The sequence below is a fragment of the Schistocerca piceifrons genome, chromosome 8 (genome assembly GCF_021461385.2).
Source record: "Schistocerca piceifrons isolate TAMUIC-IGC-003096 chromosome 8, iqSchPice1.1, whole genome shotgun sequence".
NCBI classification, from domain to species: Eukaryota; Metazoa; Arthropoda; class Insecta; order Orthoptera; family Acrididae; genus Schistocerca; species Schistocerca piceifrons.
The window spans coordinates 275,057,192-275,079,028 of NC_060145.1; the positions used below are offsets into that span (position 1 = coordinate 275,057,192).

The 21,837-nt window shown below is 45.4% G+C and overlaps 1 protein-coding gene across 1 annotated transcript in view; it reads right to left on the reverse strand.

Annotated features, from left to right (window-relative positions):
• The window catches only part of LOC124711728 (alpha-tocopherol transfer protein-like), a 119,907-nt gene that overhangs the window by 13,133 nt on the left and 84,937 nt on the right, over nucleotides 1-21,837 (reverse strand). The window contains exon 3 of the mRNA XM_047241936.1: nucleotides 5,659-5,815. Coding sequence (XP_047097892.1) covers nucleotides 5,659-5,815 — 157 coding nt within the window. The remainder of the gene's footprint in view (nucleotides 1-5,658; nucleotides 5,816-21,837) is intronic.

Below are 21,837 nucleotides of genomic sequence, written 5' to 3' on the forward strand. Positions count from 1 at the left end.
GTCATTTGTTTTCTGGGTGTCTGCCTTTTCATTCGTCAGCTGAGACCCATTTTTCGTAGGAAAGCGTGGACATGTCAAGTTGACATTTATGTCACATACTAAGGCCTATGGTCTCTTGTCAGTGTAGAATATTGAAACCCCCAAGCCCATGCAGTCAAAAGATACGGTCAATTATGTCACATACTTTGATAGTCGCAAACTCACTCGTCAAAACATATAGAGTAGTTCCCGTTGGCCTAGAATCGTGAAACTTGGCAATAAGTAAGGTTTCACAGTACAACCAAAGGAAAAAATCCGAAAATTGTAAAGTTGTAATTAAATCACACGAAGAAATTTTCTGTTATTTGCTACCGGACTGTCTGTCTGTCCGTCCGACTGTTAAGACCCCTTTCTTTCAGGAACGGTTATACGTCTCAAGTTGAAATTTGTATCACCTGTTAAGATCTATGGTCCCTCAGCGGTGTAGTAATCGTTAGCTTCTAAGTTAAAGCCGTCAAAACCTCCTGCCATTTATGTCACATTTTTTGATACCACAAACTTTCTGTTGATCCACAATGATTAAGTTTGGCAATAGGTAAGGTCCCACAGCTCAAGAAAAAGGAAAACATCTGAAAGTTGCTAATCTGTAATAATATCTAACGAAAAAAATAATTCTTTTGTCATTTTTTATCCGACGTCCAACTTGAAGCAAATCAATCAGTTGTTCTGCGTTCAGGCTGATTGGGTCGCACTGGTAAAATCAGACACCAGGCAAAGAATGACGTCATCGCTCATATCACACGTTTGGGAATGATCATCAGATATCATGGAGCGATTACAGCATGTAGCTACGGTGTTTCAAGCTGTTTGTGAAACGAACATTCAGACTAATGTGAACAGTAAAGTCATTCCTTGTCTGACGTTTGACTTTTACTATTGCGACCCAGTCAGCCCGAACGAAGGGACTACAGATTACTATAATAATGGTCGGCTGCCTGTTACGACATTATGTCCCATTTATATTACTGAAATTAAAACATTCTCGAAAGTTTTGGTATCCCTTAGGCTATATGAATGTCGAATACAGATAAAAATGGTCAAGGTTCCCGATTTCCGGAATGGATGACCTGTCTGTATACATAATAAAGTTTGTACGGAGCCCTCAGTGCGCAAGTCTTGCTCGTACCTGGTCAATTTTTTTCGTTAGATGGTTTATATAATAGCAAAACAGTACACGCCCCCACAGCCAAGAGAGCTAAAGGCTCGTTTACACTGAGTTCGCAACATTCTTCACAACATTGTTCGCAACATTGTTCGTGGCTAGTAATGGACTACCGATGCTCGCAACATGTTGGCAACATGTTCGCAACACAAAATCAGTGTTCCAAGGCTGTGTCGGTAGAGATCAAAGAAACATTGTTCGTGGCCTGCTACCATCAAATTCCGCTACGCAGGGCTAGTGTTCGTTTGCTCTGAGTGAGTGTTTTGGTGTTTGTTTCGCTGGAGTGTAGTGGTGCGTTTATTTCATGTCCCTTCATTTTTATTTGAAATGGAATGGTCACGAGACAAAATTTTCCAGTTTATATCGCTCTATGAGGCAGAGGAGTGCCTGTGGAATGTACGTTGCGCAGGGTACAAAAATACTAAAATCAAACATGATTCATTACAAAAAGTTTCTGCTGGTGCAGTGACGTGGACAAAAAAATTACATCTCTCTTGTCTCAGTACCGACAAGAGAAAAGAAAAATATAGGAAAGTAAAAAAAATCTGGATGTGGTACTGACACACTTTACGAAATGAAGTGGTTTGGATTTAAATATCTACGTTTCCTGGATGATAAGGAACTTCAAATGGTTCAAATGGCTCTGAGCACTATGGGACTTAACTGCTGAGGGCATCAGTCACCTAGAACTTAGAAATACTTAAACCTAACTAACCTAAGGACATCACACACATCCATGCCCGAGGCAGGATTCGAACCTGCGACCGTAGCAGCAGCGCGGTTCCGGACTGCAGCGCCTAGAACCGCTCGGCCACACCGGCCGGCGATAAGGAACTATTTGAGATATGGCTGGCTTTGATAGGAGTCTAAAAAATGGTTCAAATGTCTCTGAGCACTATGGGACTCAACTGCTGAGGTCATTAGTCCCCTAGAACTTAGAACTAGTTAAACCTAACTAACCTAAGGACAACACAAACATCCATGCCCGAGGCAGGATTCGAACCTGCGACCGTAGCGGTCTTTCGGTTCCAGACTGCAGCGCCTTTAACCGCACGGCCACTACGGCCGGCGATAGGAGTCTCCTGACGCCAGAAAACGAAGAGTAACAGCAAGTCTTTGGTACACAGGGATTGCTTTTCTGAAATTTGTGTCTTTCTTTGAAACAACTGGTTCTATAATATTCAACAACATTTCAAAATCTGATGGCGACATCCTAGTGAAGTTACGAAAGCCAGAACCGTCTTCCAAATTCAGTTCACAAAGCATGTCATTCCTGCGACGTCTTCTATAGTATGTTTTGGTCCACCAACGACGACTACGTCTTCTTCGTCTGTTCATTTCGTTAAAAGTATTATCAGTGCAGCACCAAATGTCATTAATTCTTCCTCTTCACTTGGCATAGCGTATCTCTTGATGTGAATACACAAAGTGACCTGTCAGTTAACCGCAGCAGACTGTGCGAATACGTAGAAATGTTGGTCGCTAGTGTAAACGGGAATGCGAACAACGAACAATGTTGCCAACATGTTGAGGGAACAAGTTGCACACAATGTTCCGAACAAAAACATGTTCTGAGCTCAACGTAAACGCGCCTTAACACACACTCGTGTGGTGCCCAGTTCGGAGGTACCCAGCTCGAGTCGCGGTGGAGAAATAAATTTGCAGGTCCAGTAACTCGCCGGCAGGTGGAGGAGAGGTACTGGCATACAATTTCTGATCTTCAGACTCCGTTTCAGTGTCCTGGGTTTAATTTCAAATCTCTCCGCGGTGTCTCGTGGAATGAAAAAGTGGGAATGAGCGTTTGGCGTCATTGGCCGGGAGGCCCCTTGCGGGGAAGGTCCGGCCGCCTTGGTGCAGATCTTATTACATTCTACGCCACATTGGGGGACCTGCGCGCCGGATGGGGATGAAATGATGATGAAGACAACACGATACCCAGTCCCTGAGCGGAGAAAATCCCCGACCCAGCCGGGAATCGAACCCGGACGCGCAGGATGGCGACCCGTCACGCTGACCATTCAGCTATTAGGGCGGGGGGGGGGGGGGGAGGGGGGACACGACCTCTCATGGAATGAGGGTATGTGACTGTTGATGGCGATCCTTCCGTCGGATGAAGACGTTGAGCTCTGCGGCCTCCTTGGTGTTATTCGAGTAGAGTGGACTATATGCTGGGGGGTTCGGTTGGTTGTTTGCTTGATTTGCAGGAAGGGACCAAACAGCGAAGTCATCGGTCCCATTGGATTGGGGAGGGATGGGGAAGGAAGTCGGCCGTGCCCTTTCGAAGGAACCGCCCCGGCAATTGCCTTTAGTGATTTAGGGAAATCACGGAAAACCTAAATCAGGATGGCCGAACGCGGGTTTGAACCGACATCCTCCCAAACGCGAGTCCAGTGTGCTAACCACTGTGCCACCTCACTCTGTGCTGGCATCGGATTTCACCCTCTGGCATCATCGATAACAACACACTATACGACACCACACTATTACACGCACGCTTAGCACTATCACTTAACACGAGACAACTGATATGTGAATCATCCAAGTGGCACGCGCAGCAGCTGCGCCCACAATGGGGCCTCTTTCAAACTCTGTGGGTTCTCAAAACACTGTCTCACGCGAGAACGCGGTGTCATCATCATCCTCATCCTCATCACCTAGTGCGACAATCTGTGTCTTAAAGGGAAAATCTTCCATTGTTCTCCGTAACCACAATGACAATGACGCTGTCCCCCTCTAAATCATAATTTAATCTCTATCATTTATTCATTTCTTATATTTCGAAGAAAATATTACGAAAGAGAGCTTTCAGGTGTGTGTCAAGACATACGTGCCAGGACATACATTAACTGAGAGAAGTAGTTCTCGCTAGCTATTTCCGCAGACCGTATTAACAATGAAGTCACCAAACTGTTATTCTACGTGGATGTAAAGACACAGGCCTATTCACGAATATGATGTCTGTTATTGCTTGTCATACCACGGAAAGATGTTTTCAGATCTATATTCTAGTTACTCAGATAATTTCTTATAGAGATAACTAAAAACTAAGTATGTCGTTTTTCTATTGAATTTACAGGGATTCGTAGGTTGTTGAAGACCTTGCACCAGGCTACTAAAACTCTGAATCCTGTACCAAATCAGGAAGCCGAAGTCTACTCATTTTCTTGACCTGTATCATGGCCACAAAATGTGCAGTTCATTTTCAGCTGATTTTTATTACGAACCGCAAGTACTAAGATGTATAGGTAGTAGTATGTAAAAATATCACTTTCTTTGAAGAGGCCTCTACAGGCTGTATTAGTATCTACTGTTCACAATACTGATATTATTAGCTTTGGCTGAATAAATTAGCCGCGTTCTCACATAAAAAAGTCATCCGGAAACTTATCTGTCTACCAGTCAACGCAGTGAGAGATATCTCCTAACATAAAATGAGTCTCACCAGGTTATCTATGGGCTCACTCCATTTTAGCTAGTTTACGAACAGACGCTAGGAAATTTTACGCACAGTATTTCATTTAGTGCGTAAGTATTAATTTCTTTTTCCGGTACCAGCCAGTGACTTTTACAGATGTCGTGCAAGAAGGACGGCAGGAATTTTTTTTCACATTTTTCTTTTCATTACTGACATTTGGCCGTACCGATGCAGCCATTCGTCTATTTTACATTTTCTCAGATAAAAGATTTATCATCTTGCTCTGGTATTTCTACCATATGTTCAATAAATTTACTGATTCTGTTGGTGCTCGGCGTAACGACGGAGGAAGTTCGACAGGACAATAATCATATGAATTATCGGGTTGGTCGAAACTACCGGTCCCGTATGTCGGCTTAGAACTGTGACGCGTGACGCCTTACATCGACAGGAAGAAAACAGAACACTGACGCTACTCCTTTCACTTCTGTATTATATTTTTGCAACGTTGATTGTGGTGATAGACTGACATGTAGCGTAGATAGTGGTCTACATAAGGTAGAAAGGTAGCATATTGTAAATGGCCGAAATCAACGAATCTGATGTACGAAAATGACTATGGTCCTTGTTATGATGCGTATTTTACACATATCGGATTTCAATGATTGTGGGTATCAGTGCGGTCTGAGGCGCCTTGCCACGGTTCCCGCGGCTGCCCACGTCGGAGGTTCGAGGCCTGCCTCGGGCATGGGTGTGTGTGTTATCCTTATAATAAGTTAGTTTCAGTTAGAGTAAGTAGTGTGAGGCGTAAGACCGATGACCTCAGCAGTTTGGTCCCATAGGAACTTAGCACAAATTTCCAAAATTTCAATGATTGTGTCTACCTTGACGGTGTCAGGCGTCCAAGTAGACGGGTAGCATCTGTAGGTTCAGTATTTGCTAATCACCGAGTAGCGGCGAAAAAGAGAACAAATTTCGTCGGTGGTAAATATAGTTCACCCAGCTGCACGTGTCGCCGAGAGAGGAAGCAGAGACTACTTACGCCATTTTCCAGACAGCCTGTAGCTCCGGCTTCAAGGGGTCCCGATCGGAGAACATTTCCGGCGCCAGGCACCTGATGGTGTACGAGGCTTCAATTGTCTTCTTGGCTCTTTCTAGACTGTAGTAGCAGCTGTGCAGGAACAGGATCAGCTGGTCGTCTGCGTAAATGAGAAGCCATTTGTATTTACGTATAAACGGTGCATAAAAGTAACGTAACGAAATATCGTGCAAGAAAGACGTGAATAACCGGCAGAAATCCGACTGTTCAACACGACAACGCCTCGCCGGTGAAGCCTGAAGAATTGTCTCATTAAAGAACTTTGCGCATATCAGAGCTCTTGGCTCTAGCGAACAAGTTGACTATCCAGTTATCAGCAAACTGAAACCGTGGTTCATTACTGACAAACGTAAAATCTATTACATTCCTTTACAGTGACAAACATTACACTTACTAGTTGGCAAATAAAAAATTTCCTAATTATTACTATAACTGTCGCTGGTTGCATACTTACCGATGACTGTTACATTTATATGATTTTTTAAGGGCACACCACCACATTACTCTACATTAGTAGCTAGTTGTCACTATTTCCCCAAACAGGTAATTGTTTGAGTAAGATTTAGCAGTATGCTATTACTATTTTATTGAATATATAACTTCCTCGTAGACAAACGCATCATCTGCAAGAAATTGACGTTGCATTCAAAGGTCCCAAGCTCGAGTCTCAAACCAGTGCAAGTTTTAACCTCCCAGGAAGTTTCATACCAGGGCACACTCGGCCGCAGAGTGAAAATTTCATTCTGGAAACATCCTCAAGGCTGTGGCTAAACGTGGCTCCGCAGTATCCTTTCTTCCAGGAGTGCTAGTTCTGCAAGGTTCGCAGTAGAGCTTCTGTTAAGTTTCAGAAGGTAGGAGACGAGGTAACCTGTGAGGACGGGTCGTGGTTCGTGCTCGGGTAGCTCAGTCGGTGGGACATCATGGCGAGGAACAACAGAGAATGATGATGTAATGGACATTTACCAACACACTGGTGAGCGTGCTACAAAGTTATCGCAGCGAAGTCGTTATGCTTGTGATTCTTCGTCGCCGTTAGTAGGCCGATAGCACTGTGATTGGTATACGTCGTAAAAGCCAGAAAAACATAGAACCAAGATGTACCACACACATTTTATGAACGCCACTTTCTGACACCACATTTGGTTTTTGAAAACAGAAGACACTCCTCACTAACGTTCAAAAGAATGGCCACTCAGAAATAATGTTTGATACAAACAATGAATATTTCTACAAAGGTGCGAACACGAGAGATTGAAACACTGCAGATCACTGCGGCCACACCGAATTTAGTTGCATTTAATTAAGATTTTCATCAAGGGGCGTGTCCATAAGGCCAATAATGCGATTCTTGGGAAAGCTTAGCGCATTTAGCAGTGAACTTTTGCGACCACTAGTATTTTATTCAGGATAACGAAGACATGCTGATTATTTTGTGAGCCCTCATAACTTTATGTCTCTGGTAAGAGACCTATCCTCATAAAAACGCAGGACTGAGATTTCTGAAGTGATTGTGTGTTACTGGTAGGTAGGGACAATTAACTAATGTTTTCAAAATAAATTCAAAAAGATATTGAATATTAATTCTGGAACTATTCTTATTTCATATATTCTTCTCGTTAATAGTACATAATGTGGACTGAAAATTTAATCTTGATCGTATTTGTTAGGACACGGAACTTGTTAGGAATAAACGCGATCTACACGTGCGAGCACCACTACTAGCTAATTTTTCCGATGCCAAAATGTTTTGAACTATAATGCTAAATACTGGCAGGGATTTTTAACAGGGATGTTACTTACTTGTATTATTTATATTGTAACAAATGCCACAATAACCTTAGTTTATTTTCATGTCGTTCATTCAATGGAGAATATATTTAAAACTTTCCTTAACGGCTGTAGAAGTATTGTCAGTCTGGATTTTAAAGGAAATTCTCAGTTGTTTGGATGTTTGTGTGAGTTTCAGATTAGTTATGATCCAGACCGAATACCGGTGGATTTCATAGAAATGTAGGTGATGAGAAACTCGTGCTGCTCACAAATGTCCTACAGACTACTGATAAAAATTTACTGCTTTATTCTCTGTTTCTAGCTTGCGAAAAGTTACTGATCCACGATTACAGTGACGTGAAACAAGGATATGTGGTCAGATTTCTGACACCATTGACGATTCTGTTATCAACAGGACACACCACATTATCGCGGCAGGGGAATCATCCACAGATGTAGAAACATCCGCGGATATGCCTCAGAAAACTGTTAGGAGTGCAACAGCTGACGTCACATCTAATGAACCTGTGTGAGATGTTCACTGTAACCTCAGCCTTTGCGAAAACAAGTTGTTACACATGATGAAATTTTATCCCTTAAAAAATACAACTGTGAACACCGATTTTACGAGGTATTAATCTCAAGTGGAAGATAGGCAGCTGCCGCTAGATCTAGGTAATAATGCAGTAAACCTTGACTAAAAGATTCGTGGGCCACGACTGGAGGGAGAGCCTACAAACAGTTGGGAGTGTGAGCATTCGTCCACGTGTCACGCTGGTGTATCCACTACGGGAGCCGTCCTGCTCCTACATCTCTTCGGATGCGCTGAGAAGGCTACAGGAGAAATGACAGTGTCTAGTAAGGGACCGTATGTACGTATCTGGTACTTAGTAAAGCATGAATCTCCGTCAACCATAGAATTCTGCTTAAAAAAAAGGGTTGAGTGACAAAAATGAAGTACAGGGTGAGACAAAATTTCGTTAACATTTGAAAGTGCCATAATTTCCAGAATAATGAAGGTGGAGTAGTAAAAATAGACGCACATGTCTGCAATGTCATTGGGTTTTAATGAAGAGTCTGCGTTCGGCAGGGCAGCAGTGCGCACCGCGCTCGGCCGCCCATGCCGCTGCGCGCGCGGAGTGTTTTGTTTACTTCCTCGTCACCGCGCTTCTCGGTCGAACAAGCTCTAATGGCCAACTCTTACAGGAAGAACACTCTTAAGTTCACCTTCTCAAATGAATACGCACGACCCAAAGCACTGGCCGTCGAACGCTTCTTACGCGAAGACGTGAAGATCCCCCGTGACGAGCTCATCGGCATACACCTATCGATCATTACCAGCGTCGTTTATGTTAAGATGACTTCCGACGCTGCCTGCAAAAAAATGGTTCAAATGGCTCTGAGCACTATGGGACTCAACTGCTGAGGTCATTAGTCCCCTAGAACTTAGAACTAGTTAAACCTAACTAACCTAAGGACATCACAAACATCCATGCCCGAGGCAGGATTCGAACCTGCGACCGTAGCGGACTGCCTGCAACGAGATTATTCAAAGGACGCGACATGGACTAAAATTTCGGCACTCCGACGGAAACGTCGGTCCTGTGGATGTCGACCATGCAGGACTTGGCCTTCGGACGATCCGTGTATTCGAACTGCCTTTCGAGGTGAATGAAGATGAAGTCATCGCGGCGCTAAGCCCGTCTGAAAAGTCCAGAGCCACGTAGCCGAGACATGGGCACAGTTTACGACGTATCCGGTGCTTAATGGTGTGAGACAACTCCGAATCGATCTCAAACGGCATATTCCATCGTACATTTCTATCGGCGGCTGCCGTGCGGTGGTCATTTACGACGGACAACCTCGAACATGTTCCGGTTGTGGCAAAGAAGGCCACGTCCGTAATGAATGCCTTCAACGCCGCATCACACAACTAAGGCCCGACGATACGAACACTGACAGAACCACGACCACCCTTCCAGTCACCTATGCGGCGACACTGCACGTCCAGCCCATACAAGACCCCGTTCATGAGCGTCTCTCTGGTCTGATACACCCGGAGGCGTCCCAGCACTTTGACACCGGCGATGCCGCCCGTGAACATGTCCAACAGCCGGACACACCCACGCTAGAAGATCACAAGGATACCAATGAGAGTGTTCTGGAGAACGACGACCGCATCATAGCACCCGCGGCTTTTCTACCGGAACGACGTGAATCTCTTCCTTCCTCAGACACCGAAACTCATTGCCTAAAGCAGAAGTCGCCCAAACGACGAAAAAAACGCCGCAAGACATCAGAATCGACCACTGAGCCCCCTCCGCAGGACGAAGAGATGGCACATCACTCTGACAGAGAACACGATAACACTTCCTCCTCTGCCACGGAGACGCGTCATCCACAAGACGGTGAACCGTCCAACAGAGGTCGTGCGCAAGCCCCGCGCCCAGAAGCCATGGAACATAGTACGCCTGTTGTCACCGACGCAATTGAGCCGACTCGGCCAGCGATGCCACCTCTCGCCGATGTCAAACCTGTCGGACATTTTTCATGGGCGGATGACACGGATTTCCCACCTCCATCTGATGCGGAAATGAGATCTGTTCCTCCGTTAGACCAACACTAAAATGTGGGAAGTTTCTACGGCGACTCCTGCGACTTCTATGGACTTCCACCATCCACCACAACAATCTTCAGCAGCTACGAACCTATCGGCAGCACGGATCTCCCATCAGGCGTACCGAATAGCTACTATCAATACTAATAATATCGGCTCCCACGCTAAACTTCAACTGCTCCGTGACACGCTAAGAGCAGCGGACATCGACATCGCCCTGTTACAAGAACTGAGGACAGCAACTTGGACTGGGTGTTATGGATCTCAGACGTACGCCGCCCCTGCAGCTATGGAACACACAGGCGCAGCCATCCTCCTCCGAGAAGGGATTGCAGTTTCCGATGTCGCATATCTCCCAACAGCGCGAGGGGTGGCCATAACAGTTGAAGGACTCAAAATCATAAATCTCTACGCCCCATCGGGCACTGATAATCGGAGGGATCGCTCCCAGTTCTACGCAGAAGATATCACGCCTTTATTCCTCGGCCGATACGATCATCTAATCGAAGGTGGAGATTTCAACTGTTTTCTCGGGCGCACAGACCAATACCCCCATTTCACCACATGTCCGGAACTTCGCTTCCTCGTCCGCCGCCTTCGTCTCCTAGACACTTGGCGAGTGGTACACGGCGACCGCCCGGGGTATACACACATCACGAGCCACTCCGCCAGCCGACTTGATAGAATATACATCTCTAACGCTCTAAAATCAGTTCTCCTCGACGCGGAACGTTGGCCGTCTGCCTTTTCGGATCATGACATCCACATCTGTACCATGAACCTACGTCGACAATCTATATGGCGCAGTGCAGGACCTTGGAAACTCAGTCGCGCTACTGCGGGACCCTGAATGTCGACAACAGGTCACCGACACGTGGCACACCTGTGTTCAACGCATTATGCGTTACGAGACCACACTGCAGTGGTGGTTGCTGTGCGCCAAACCGGCCATCCGACGCACATTGACACACTATGGCAGAGCCAAAGCCAGGTGGAATCACCATACAACTGATTTCTACTATAGCGCTCTACGTGAACTCATGGATCAACCTCCATCCCCGGATCGTCTAAAAGAAGCTCAACGCATCAAGGCAAAGATTTTAACCTTGACCAAAAAAAAATGGTTCAAACGGCTCTGAGCACTATGGGACTTAACATCTATGGTCATCAGTCCCCTAGAACTTAGAACTACTTAAACCTAACTAACCTAAGGATATCACACAACACCCAGTCATCACGAGGCAGAGAAAATCCCTGACCCCGCCGGGAATCGAACAACCTTGACCAGATGCAGTCTAGAGGTAGCTATTGTACGAGCACGCAGCCAAGATAGGATTAACGGTGAAGAACCTTCTATGCATCATATTATTCAAAATGTTCGCCGACGCCGACAGGCTTTAATGACAACTTTAGACTTACCTGATGGACGACGGCTGACTTCGCAAGCTACCATTGCGGATGCATTCACAACCCACTGTAGACTTTTCTATCAAGAAGTACCTGCCGGTGCAGAGGCCATTGCTGAGGTTGCCCAGGAGACACTTGGTACTCTATACGCAGCAGCTGCAACCCTCCTGACTTCTGAAGTGACCACCGACGACGTCCAAGGCGCTGTGGCCAAACGGTCTCTGAATCGATCTCCCGGCCCGGATGGTTTACCTCTCGAATTTTACAGAACCTTCCAAGATTTGATGATGCCACGATGGAGGGACATGTACTGGGAACTTTTGTCCGGCGCGATGAACCCGCCACCAATGTTCATAGAAGGCTTACTTGTACCAGTCCCGAAACCCGCAGGAGGAACACGACTCGACAGTTATCGGCCGATCACGTTACTCAATTCCGACTTCAAGATTTTCACACGCCTTCTAGCAGTGCGACTCAAACATGTCTTACGAGACATTGTTTCCCACGAACAAACATCTTTAGGCGGCGATCGTAATATACAGATAGCCCTCAGTGAATATCGAAATGTGATCGCTGTGGCAACACACTCGCGACTGCCAGGCGCTTTAATCTCCATCGACTTCAAACAAGCGTTTGACTGCGTCAATCGTGCATTCCTCAACGCAGTGATGGACCGAATGGCAATTCCCCCGACGTTCACGCAAGTGATTATGCGGCTCCTTCGTGGAGCAACGTCCAGACTTCTCGTCAACGGCAGACTTACAGAACCTATACGGATTGAACGCTCAGTACGGCAGGGTTGCCCTTTGTCGACGGTGCTTTATGCCATTGCGATGGAATCACTCATTTGCGGATTACGGCGACGTTTGACAGGTATTCCGCTCCGGGATCATATGTTCCGCTGCCGAGCTTACGCGGACGACTTGGCCCTCGTCGTACGTTCAGCGGCCGACGTACAAGCTGCGCTGCAGTGGATTACCCGTTACAGTGCAGGGGCAGGGAGCGCTATGAACGTGGCAAAATCATGCGCCATGAAGATCGGCCGCGGCCTTCCCGCAGACAGCGTAGTCCCATTTCAACTGGTGGGACACCCTTCGTTGTCACGGGTTGCTGTACACGCGAGACATTCGCCGCACCTCGGCGATCAATTTTCGGGCGCTGCTGCAACGCATCCGGGCCAACATACAAAATCACATACTACGCCCGCTGACTATGTGTCAGAGAGCCACCTTCAGCAATACCCATCTGGCAGCCCGGATACCCCATATAGCGCAGATTCTGCCCATCACTGCGACAATGGCGGCCAGATTACAGGCGGCTTTCGGCTATTTCATTTGTTCTGAACACATCTTCAAAGTCCAGTATGAAGCTCTCACCTTACCGAAGCGGGATGGTGGCCTCGATCTGGTTAATGTGAGAGCCAGGACTACGGCACTTTACACCAATACTATGCTCCGGTTATGGATCAGACAAAATGCTAGTTTTACTGGAATGTTGACTACCGAGCTCGCACCTGCTTCGAGACGCCCACCGACGTCTTTGGCACACATCCCACCTCCGATGTCACATATCGGCCGTTTCTTTTTGGAGTACAGCTAAATACGCACCGAGCTCCCCAGGAACAGAAAGACGACCACCCGCGACATCTACCGCCTTCTCCGGAAGTCTCCACCCCGCAACCCCGTCGAAACACGTCACCCCCAGGTTTCATGGCCTACAGTTTGGAAAACGATTCACCAACGATATCACACCACTGACACCACCTCTATGTGGTACCTTCTCGTCAACGGCAAGTATACTACAAGACAGAAACTGCATCGCATCGCACTGGTGGACTCACCCCTGTGCCTCAAGTGCAATGTCGAAGATACAGATTTACATCGCTTTTGAGTGTGGGCCAGCAGCGGCTGTTTGGACCCTCGTACAGAAGATCGTGGCTTTCTACCTCCGAGTACCACCACATCACGTTTCTCCTACCATGATGATATATCCCGTCACGACCTACTTTCCATCGGCTAAGTGGCACGCCATCACATGGATCAGTGGCATGGCTGTCAACTACCTCTTCCGGGACGACATCGTCGATCCGGCGGACTTCTGGACACGCCTCCAAGTACATCACCACACCCTTCGCCGACATCGACATTATCGGGCCACTTTCGCGAACTATTTACAGAGTATTTTCACCAACTCGTCTCAAAGCTGGAATCTCAACGAACCGTGCCAGCCAAGACTGGACGATCCCACGTTCCCCTTCAATGGTCAATGATAGAATGCATTTTGTTCTGATGGCGCGCCAAAGTGGAGCATGGCGCGGAATGTATTCCTATTTTATTTCACTTCTCTTTTCTCCTCCTCTTCTACGTTTTTTTTTCTCCTTACACATGTTTATCCTTTTCACACATAGCTCTCTATCTGTAGCCTATTTTTTTTGTTTCTCCTGTGCTCCCAAACAAAAAAAAACAAAAAAAAATGTTGCAGCTGATGGTGAGACTGTATACTCATTTATGCTAGCAAAAAAAATAAAAAAATAAAAATAAAAAAGAATAAAAAAAGAAGGCCGTTGGGGAAATATAGCTTCTTTTTATGTTTTCCGTTTTCAAAGGATATTGTGTTATTTTATGAAGAACGTCGTCTTTTATTTTCATACACAAGAGGTTTTTATTTGTTTTCTTACAAGCTGCAAAAAAAATTAAAAAATAAAATAAAAAAGTAAAAAAGAAGTTGGTAGAGCACTTGCCCGCGAATGGCAAAGGTCCAGAGTTCGAGTCTCGGTACTATTATAAAATATTTAAAAAAATGAAACCAAAAACCAATTCAAGAACTGGCTAACAGATGGCGCTAGACAGCAACACGTTAGTAAGGCCGCATGAGAATCTTGTATATGGTTCAAATGGCTCTGAGTACAATGGGACTTAACATCTGAGATCATCAGTCCCCTAGAACTTAGAACTACGTAAACCCAACTAACTTAAGGACATCGCACACATCCATGCCCGAGGCAGAATTCGAACCTGCGATCGTAGCGGTCGCGCGGTTCCGGACTGAAGCGCCTAGAACCGCTCGGCCACAGTGGCCGGCGATCGTGTATAAAATGAACTGTAGTGAGGGAGGGAGTGAGATGTCCCAACAGTCGCGGCATGTTGACGTTAGCAAAAAAGGCACTGTTAGCGAAGCTTTACTGTCACAATGGAGAACCGGCTACTGTAGCTTTGGCCCGCCAGGTTAGCCGTGCGCTGTAACGCACTGCTTTCCCGACTGGAAGGCGTGCCAGTCCCCGGCACGAATTCGCCCGGGTATGCCGGCCAGTCTGTGGATGGTTTTTTAAGGCGGTTTTCCACCTGTCTCGGCGAATGCGAGCTCGTTCCCCTTATTCCGCCTCAGTTACAATATATCGGCGATTGCTGTGCAAACACTTTTACCACGTACGCGTACACCATAATTACTCTACCACGCAAACAGTGGGGTTACACTCGTCTAGTGCGAGACGTTTCCGGGGAAGTCCGCTGGGGGCCGAACCGCACGATAACCCTGGGTTCGGTATGGGGCGGCGGTGAGGTGAGTGGACTGCTGTAGCCTGTTGTGGGGTTGTGAACAACTGAGGGCTACAGCGGGGACGAAGCCTCTCAGTGGTTTCTAGGTCCGCAGTTCCATACAATACAATACAAAACAATACTGTAGCTTTACGATCCTATCGCCATAAGAAGGATGTTCGAACGGAGAAAGGTCCTGTGACAAGTGTCGCTCTGAAGAATATGATAACGAAGTTCGAAGCCACGTTCTGCTTAGATGATCGTCCCCTCAGTGGGCGACTACACGCAAGTGCTACTACTGCTCAGTCAGCTCAGGAAGAAATGAAGACTTTAGTGGCTTCGGTTCCGTATAGTGAAGTCAGCGCATGTGAAGTTGCACGTCACACTGGCATTCCAAGCACTACCGTTTGGAGAGCAGTAAGGCGTACCCTCCAATGCTGTACATACAAAATCTAGCGTCATCGTGAACTTTTCGCGTGGAGAGGAGCTGCAAAGTAGGCACTTTAGAAGATGGGGATAGCAGATGAATGGTTTTCTAACGTGTTGTGGACCAACGAAGCCCATTTCACACTCCGAGGGTCTAGTAACACCTACAATTGCAGAATTTGGGCCACAGAAGCTCTTAGAACGGTCTTGGAAACACAGCTGCATGACGAGGAAGTCGCGATGTGGCGTGGATTTACCATATCAATCATGATCAGACTCTTTTTCTTCGAGGAAATGCGGGATGCTGCCTTCTTACAGCGTGAAGAGGGCGAGGTTAGCCGATATGCTAGACAATCGCATCATTTCAAACCTGGCTGGTAAACACCAACTGGAAGGTACGGCTTTTACACACGATGGCGCTCCACCCTATATTGCAACAGGCGTGAAAGATTTCTTGCGCGCATTGTTAGGTGAGGGTGGCGTACTGAGCCGCCACTTCCGTCATGTTTTACCTCCCAGGTCCCCAGACCTCAGTGCGTGTGATTCTTTGTGGTGGGGTTACCTGAAGTCGCACGTCTACCATGATCCTCAGACCTCATTAGGGATACTAATAGACAATACCCGAAGACAATTTTCCACGATCCGTAATAATATGCTGTACTGTGCTTTTCACAACATTATTCCTCGACGACAGATATTTTTGATGAACGACGACCGACATGCTGAGCATTTGTTATAAGAACATCGTCTTTGCCGCAATTCAATTATTATGCTAATTATTGCTTTTGTATGATATGAATCGCCATTTGTTGGTCATTCTGTGTACTTTTTTTTTTGTTTCGGTGAAACCCCATCTGAGCCGACCGATGTGGCCGAACGGTTCTAGGCGCGTCAGTCTGGAACCGCGTGACCGCTAAGGTCGCAGGTTCGAATCCTGCCTCGTGCGTGGATGTATGTGATGTCCTTAGGTTAGTTAGGTTTAAGTAGTTCTAAGTTCTAGGGGACTGATGACCTCAGATGTTAAGTCCCATAGTGCTCAGAGCCATTTGAACCATTTGAAACCCCATATTACTTCAAGCATCTGAGCCAATCCCTACCTCTTTATATACATTATTTCGTAAACCATTGAATTTACAAATGTTAACGAACTTTTATGTCAGCCTGCATAATGGTTTAGCAATAAGAGATTAAACAGGCTAGATGTCGCTTAAGTAGAGAGAGAGTGGCCAACCCTAAGGTGGAGGCAATGTTTATTTCCAGACTGCACAAGGAATGGACAACTAGATATCGTCGCAACGTACAATGCAGACACCTATCGCCTATAACAAGACATAAATCTGACAAGTGAGACCAATGCAGCACTTCAAAATTTAGTCCACAAAAATTGATATGAAAATCTAATGAAATAATCATCACCACAGATTCGACTCACATAATTCTTTGATCGATAGTAACTTACGTAAAATGAAACAACAGAGGACATGCTGAAGTGCACCAAGATCTATCAGTAGTAATGCTGTGTCAATTACAAAAAAAATGTTCAAATGTGTGTGAAATCTTATGAGATTTAACTGCTAAGGTCATCAGTCCCTAAGCTTACACACTAATTAACCTAAATTATTCTAAGGACAAACACACACACCTTTCCCCGAGGGAGGACTCGAACCTCCGCCGGGACCAGCCGCACAGTCCATGACTGCAGTGCCTCAGACCGCTCGGCTAATCCCGAGCGGCTATGCCAATTACAGTGCACTCTGTTTACAACACGTGACCGATGTCGTTGACGTTGCTACATCATCAGTCTTATCAGTGATGACATCACCCTTATCAGTGACAAGCCAAACCCCTTTTCCCCCTCCCCTCCTCATCCCCTCCTCTCAACTACAACCAACCAAAATGTATTATTATGATGATGTTGGAGGTCCTACACTCCGTGACAGAGGGTAGGGGAACGATGCAGGAGAGCCGCACTGCCGTACTAGGAAAGGTCCTAGTGGAGGTGGTTTGCCATTGCCTTCCTCCGACCATAATGGGGATGAATGATGATGATGAAGATGACATAACAACACCCAGTCGTCTTAAGGCAGGTAAAATCCCTGACCCCACCGGGAATCGAACCCGGGATCCTGTGCTCGGGAAGCAAGAACGCTACTGCGAGACCACGAGCAGCGGACCAATGTAGTATTAAGCCAATAAAAAAATTCAAGATGGTGGAACTAACGTAGCTGCGTTGGTGGGGAATAAAAAACACTCTCCCACTCCCCTACCTCCACCCAATGAAAAATCCGTGATGGAGAAATTAGCGCAATTGCGCTGTATGCTCCACCCTCCTTTCCGTATCTCCATCCAATCACAGTGAGATACCAAAAATGAAACAGCCAGTCGCAGATGTAAGATGGAGGAACTAGCTCAATCCTGGTTTATATCGTCCCACATCCCCTCCCAAGCCTCTTTATAGCCAGTCAGAGTGCAGTATTGCAAGATGTGTAAAAATTACACCAAGTTACATAAGTAACATGACTGTGTAGACACACACTGTATAAAGTATTATCTCACTCCCCTGTCTTCCACTCAGAGCCTAATATTTTAATCAGTGTTAAACTGAATGAGCCAATTATGGCGTCGCCTCATCTCAACTGTGCTCAGACGAATCCAAAAGACATAATATATTCATCACAAAATATGTCACACACCCAGGAAAATATCTGAATCTCGTAGAATGACGAAAATTCTTTCAACTGTTTATAGATCGTTTATAGATTGTCTCATATACTCTGGCTATACAACTCTCTGATTGGCTGGCAGCGGAAGTAGGAGGGGGCATGGGGCAGTATAAAGCACAACTGAGCTAGTTCCCTCATCTTGGATTTCCAATTAGCTGTCTCAACTTTAATACTTCACTGTGATTGATTGAGAAAGGGAGAAGTGGGTGGCACATAAAGCATAATTGAACTAGTTCCCCCATGTTGGTTTTTTTTCCTTTTCACTAGTGGAAATATGGGAGGAGGAAAGGGCTTTTTAATTTCCCACTAACACAACTGTATTAGTCCCGCTATCTTGGATTTTTTGATTGGCTCTAATTTTTAACACCATGTCGTGATTGGTTGGTGGTAAGGGGAGGGGATGGGGAAAGGAGAGGGAGAGGGAAAAAGGGGATGTCGCTTTCCATTAGTAAGAACAATGTCGTTACTGATAGGGGAGATAACATCACTGATAAGATCAATGACATCACTTGGTCAGTGACAGTCCCGTGATGTAAACGAAGTGCACCAACTAGTACGTATGTAAACTGTGTGTGCTGGAATCGACATACCGTCATTAATCCTATTGTACTATGCCACAGAATAAGTATTGGAAAGCCGGCCAGAGTGGCCGAGCGGTTCTAGGCGCTACAGTCTGAAACCGCGCGACCGCTACGGTCGCAGGTTCGAATCCTGCCTCGGGCATGGATGTGTATGACGTCCTTAGGTTAGTTAGGTTTAAGTAGTTCAAAGTTCTAGGATACTGATGCCCTCAGATGTTAAGTCCCATAGTGCTCAGAGTCATTTGAACCATATTTGTATAACAGAAACATGTTTCATATAAGCTGCGTTTTCTAGCGCTACACAAAAATCTATATTTTCTTTTATTTTTACTACAACACCCCGCTGTTTCGCGTTACAAATCAACAATAAATTAAACATTGATAGTTTCAATTTTGCTAAAATACTCTTCATTTTTAGGTAACATAGAGGAGGATTAAGAATGTAGAGCAAAAATGTTCCATAGGTTACGCAGCCCTTTATCATTCAGTTTCTAGACGATTCACTGCTTACTATTTCAAGTGGATTCTAGTAAGATGCTGATCGCATACGCAAACAAAGCGATCGAAATGAGGTAATGCCCGATTCGTATGCAACGCACCTAACGTGCGGGTAACGTGGTCACGAGCTGAACTGACCAAGGTTACGAGGGAAATTACCGAAGTCTTCGGTAGACTACGGCAGTTTTACGACTACAGGTACGCCAGACGATCATGTGGAACATTCTGCGCAACTGTCACTATCCGTTTTACTTACGAGGCGTGCAGGCCTTATTACCTACAAACTGCCTTCGCGGCGGTGATTTTGTCGAACAGGCCACCTCTCTGCTGGGATCCACCTTATATCATAAGAGCACATTTACGAGGGGCGGTATCGTCAACCATCACAGCACCCACCTGTGGGCTACGGACAATGCCCAAGGTATGGTGGCAACGGAACATCAGCACCGGTTCAGCCTCAATGAGTAGGCGGAGATTACTGGTGACCACCTAGTGGGGCCTGTCATTCTTCCACAACGCTTCACTGCTTTAAAAATCTTTTTTTTCTGTTTTAACGGGAAATAAAACGACGCAATCGTCAACATTCGGCGCCGCATGAAAGACATGGTGATCAGTATTTGTTTGGGCTGACAGCAGCTACATGTTACAAAACGAAATTACAAATATCTGTTCAAGCATCAGAGAAAATGCGCCTGACGACTCTTGGGAGAGACTAACATACCACCTCACGAGCAGCTGAATTAGGAACGCTTGATGCGCTGGAGACAGTGCCCTTGTCTTCACAACGAATCGTATAGTTCTTGGCCTCATGTGAAAGTGACGTCATCAGACCTCATGCTGCTGTCAGGCTGACAATTGTGTCACCGCAATAGACAACAGCAAGATCCACGGGGCACTCCACGTTCACTACTGTGCAATCACTGCGCTCTTCTTGTAACACTGTCTCAAGGGCATATCACAAATACGTCGATTCGGAAAAAAAATGCGACAGCTAAAATTTTCAGATTGTGTGCTGAAGTTGTTTGAAAACTACTTGAGAAGCAGACAGCAGCGCATTGCCTGTGAGAATGACAAGTCGTCCTGGAATTATTTTCTCTCAGTACCAAAGCGATAAGTTCGAGGACTACTACTGTTCTTCTTGTCGTCAATGACACCTCGTTGAATCCGTCCAACAAATAACATTTTTATTCCGAAGGCCTCCATCTTTAGTTAAATGCCTGACCTGCAGGCATCAACAGTATAAAGAAAGTAACGGATCAGATTGGAAAGATTTTAAGTAAACATGATATTAGACCTGTTTTTAGACCAACGAAGAAAATTTGTCATGTTCTTCGGTCTGTAAAAGATAAACGCGCTCCTCTATCAGCCAGTGGCGTATATAAAATTCCGTGTACATGTGGTAAAGTTTATGTTGGAACAACAAAAAGAAGCGTAAATGCACGGTTAAAAGAACACAGAAGTCTTTGCCGATTAGGAAAAACAGATAAATCGGCTGTAGCAGAACACGCTTTTCAGCCAGGAAATCATCAAGTGAAGTTTTCCGAAACAAAAATTTTATCTACGACGACGAACTATTACCCACGGCTTTGTAGAAAAGCAATTGAAATATATAAACATAGGGATAATTTTAATCGGAAAGAAGAGACCATGAAACTTAGTGATATTTTGACAGTAGCACTACAGAATTGCTAGACAGTTTTATCCGTGACGAGATTACGATCGATAGTTAAGTTTTATCTCTGACAAAGGTTATCTCTGCATATCTCGTGTAACTCTGGTCACGCCCACTTTCTACGATACATAAGTCGCTCTCAGACGTCCGACCCGTCAGTCGGCAAGACTCACCGGAGGAGAAACACCCCTCTGAAGATGTCCAACGCAGCTCTGGACGAAACGTTAGGAGCTGAAGAGTTTCATGGACCACGACATTATATCCCGGAAGGTTTACCAGAAGAGTAGGGGAGTGTGTTGTACCGTGGAACATTTTACACACATTCTCCTATAGTCAGATCTTTAATAGGAGTTTAATGTATCCTCTCATTCCATTCTGGAATGATGACATTCACTTTTTGTACGCTGCAATCTTTTTCTGAAATTACAAAAATTACTCCGGAAAACTAGGATTTCTCCAAATGTGGAAACATATTCCAAGTTACAGTATAGCCATGTACATAGAAACAAATATTCTACTGAAATTTAAAATCCAGAAAATCCTTTCAATGCTGTACTTAGTCATCTAGGCCTATCTGTTACATTATTACTTTAATACACACCACAAATCAGTAAGTACAATCGAATTACACATAAGCATGATCAAAAACCTGTTACAATTTAAATGCTTTGTGAAACTGAAGCTAATGGAAAGTAGCACAAGTTTCCATTTTCAAGACGGGTTAAGTTGTTCAGACATTAACTAAATTCAGTTAATTTGCGAATACCCCATATTCCATGGTAAAAGACTGTATTTTGTTCCAAGGTACAAAATACTGCATGACCGACGAAGTATGGCTTAAGCACCCATGCGTTATGTAACTAGTTTCAAAATTTTATAGAGTTTTACCTGTCTT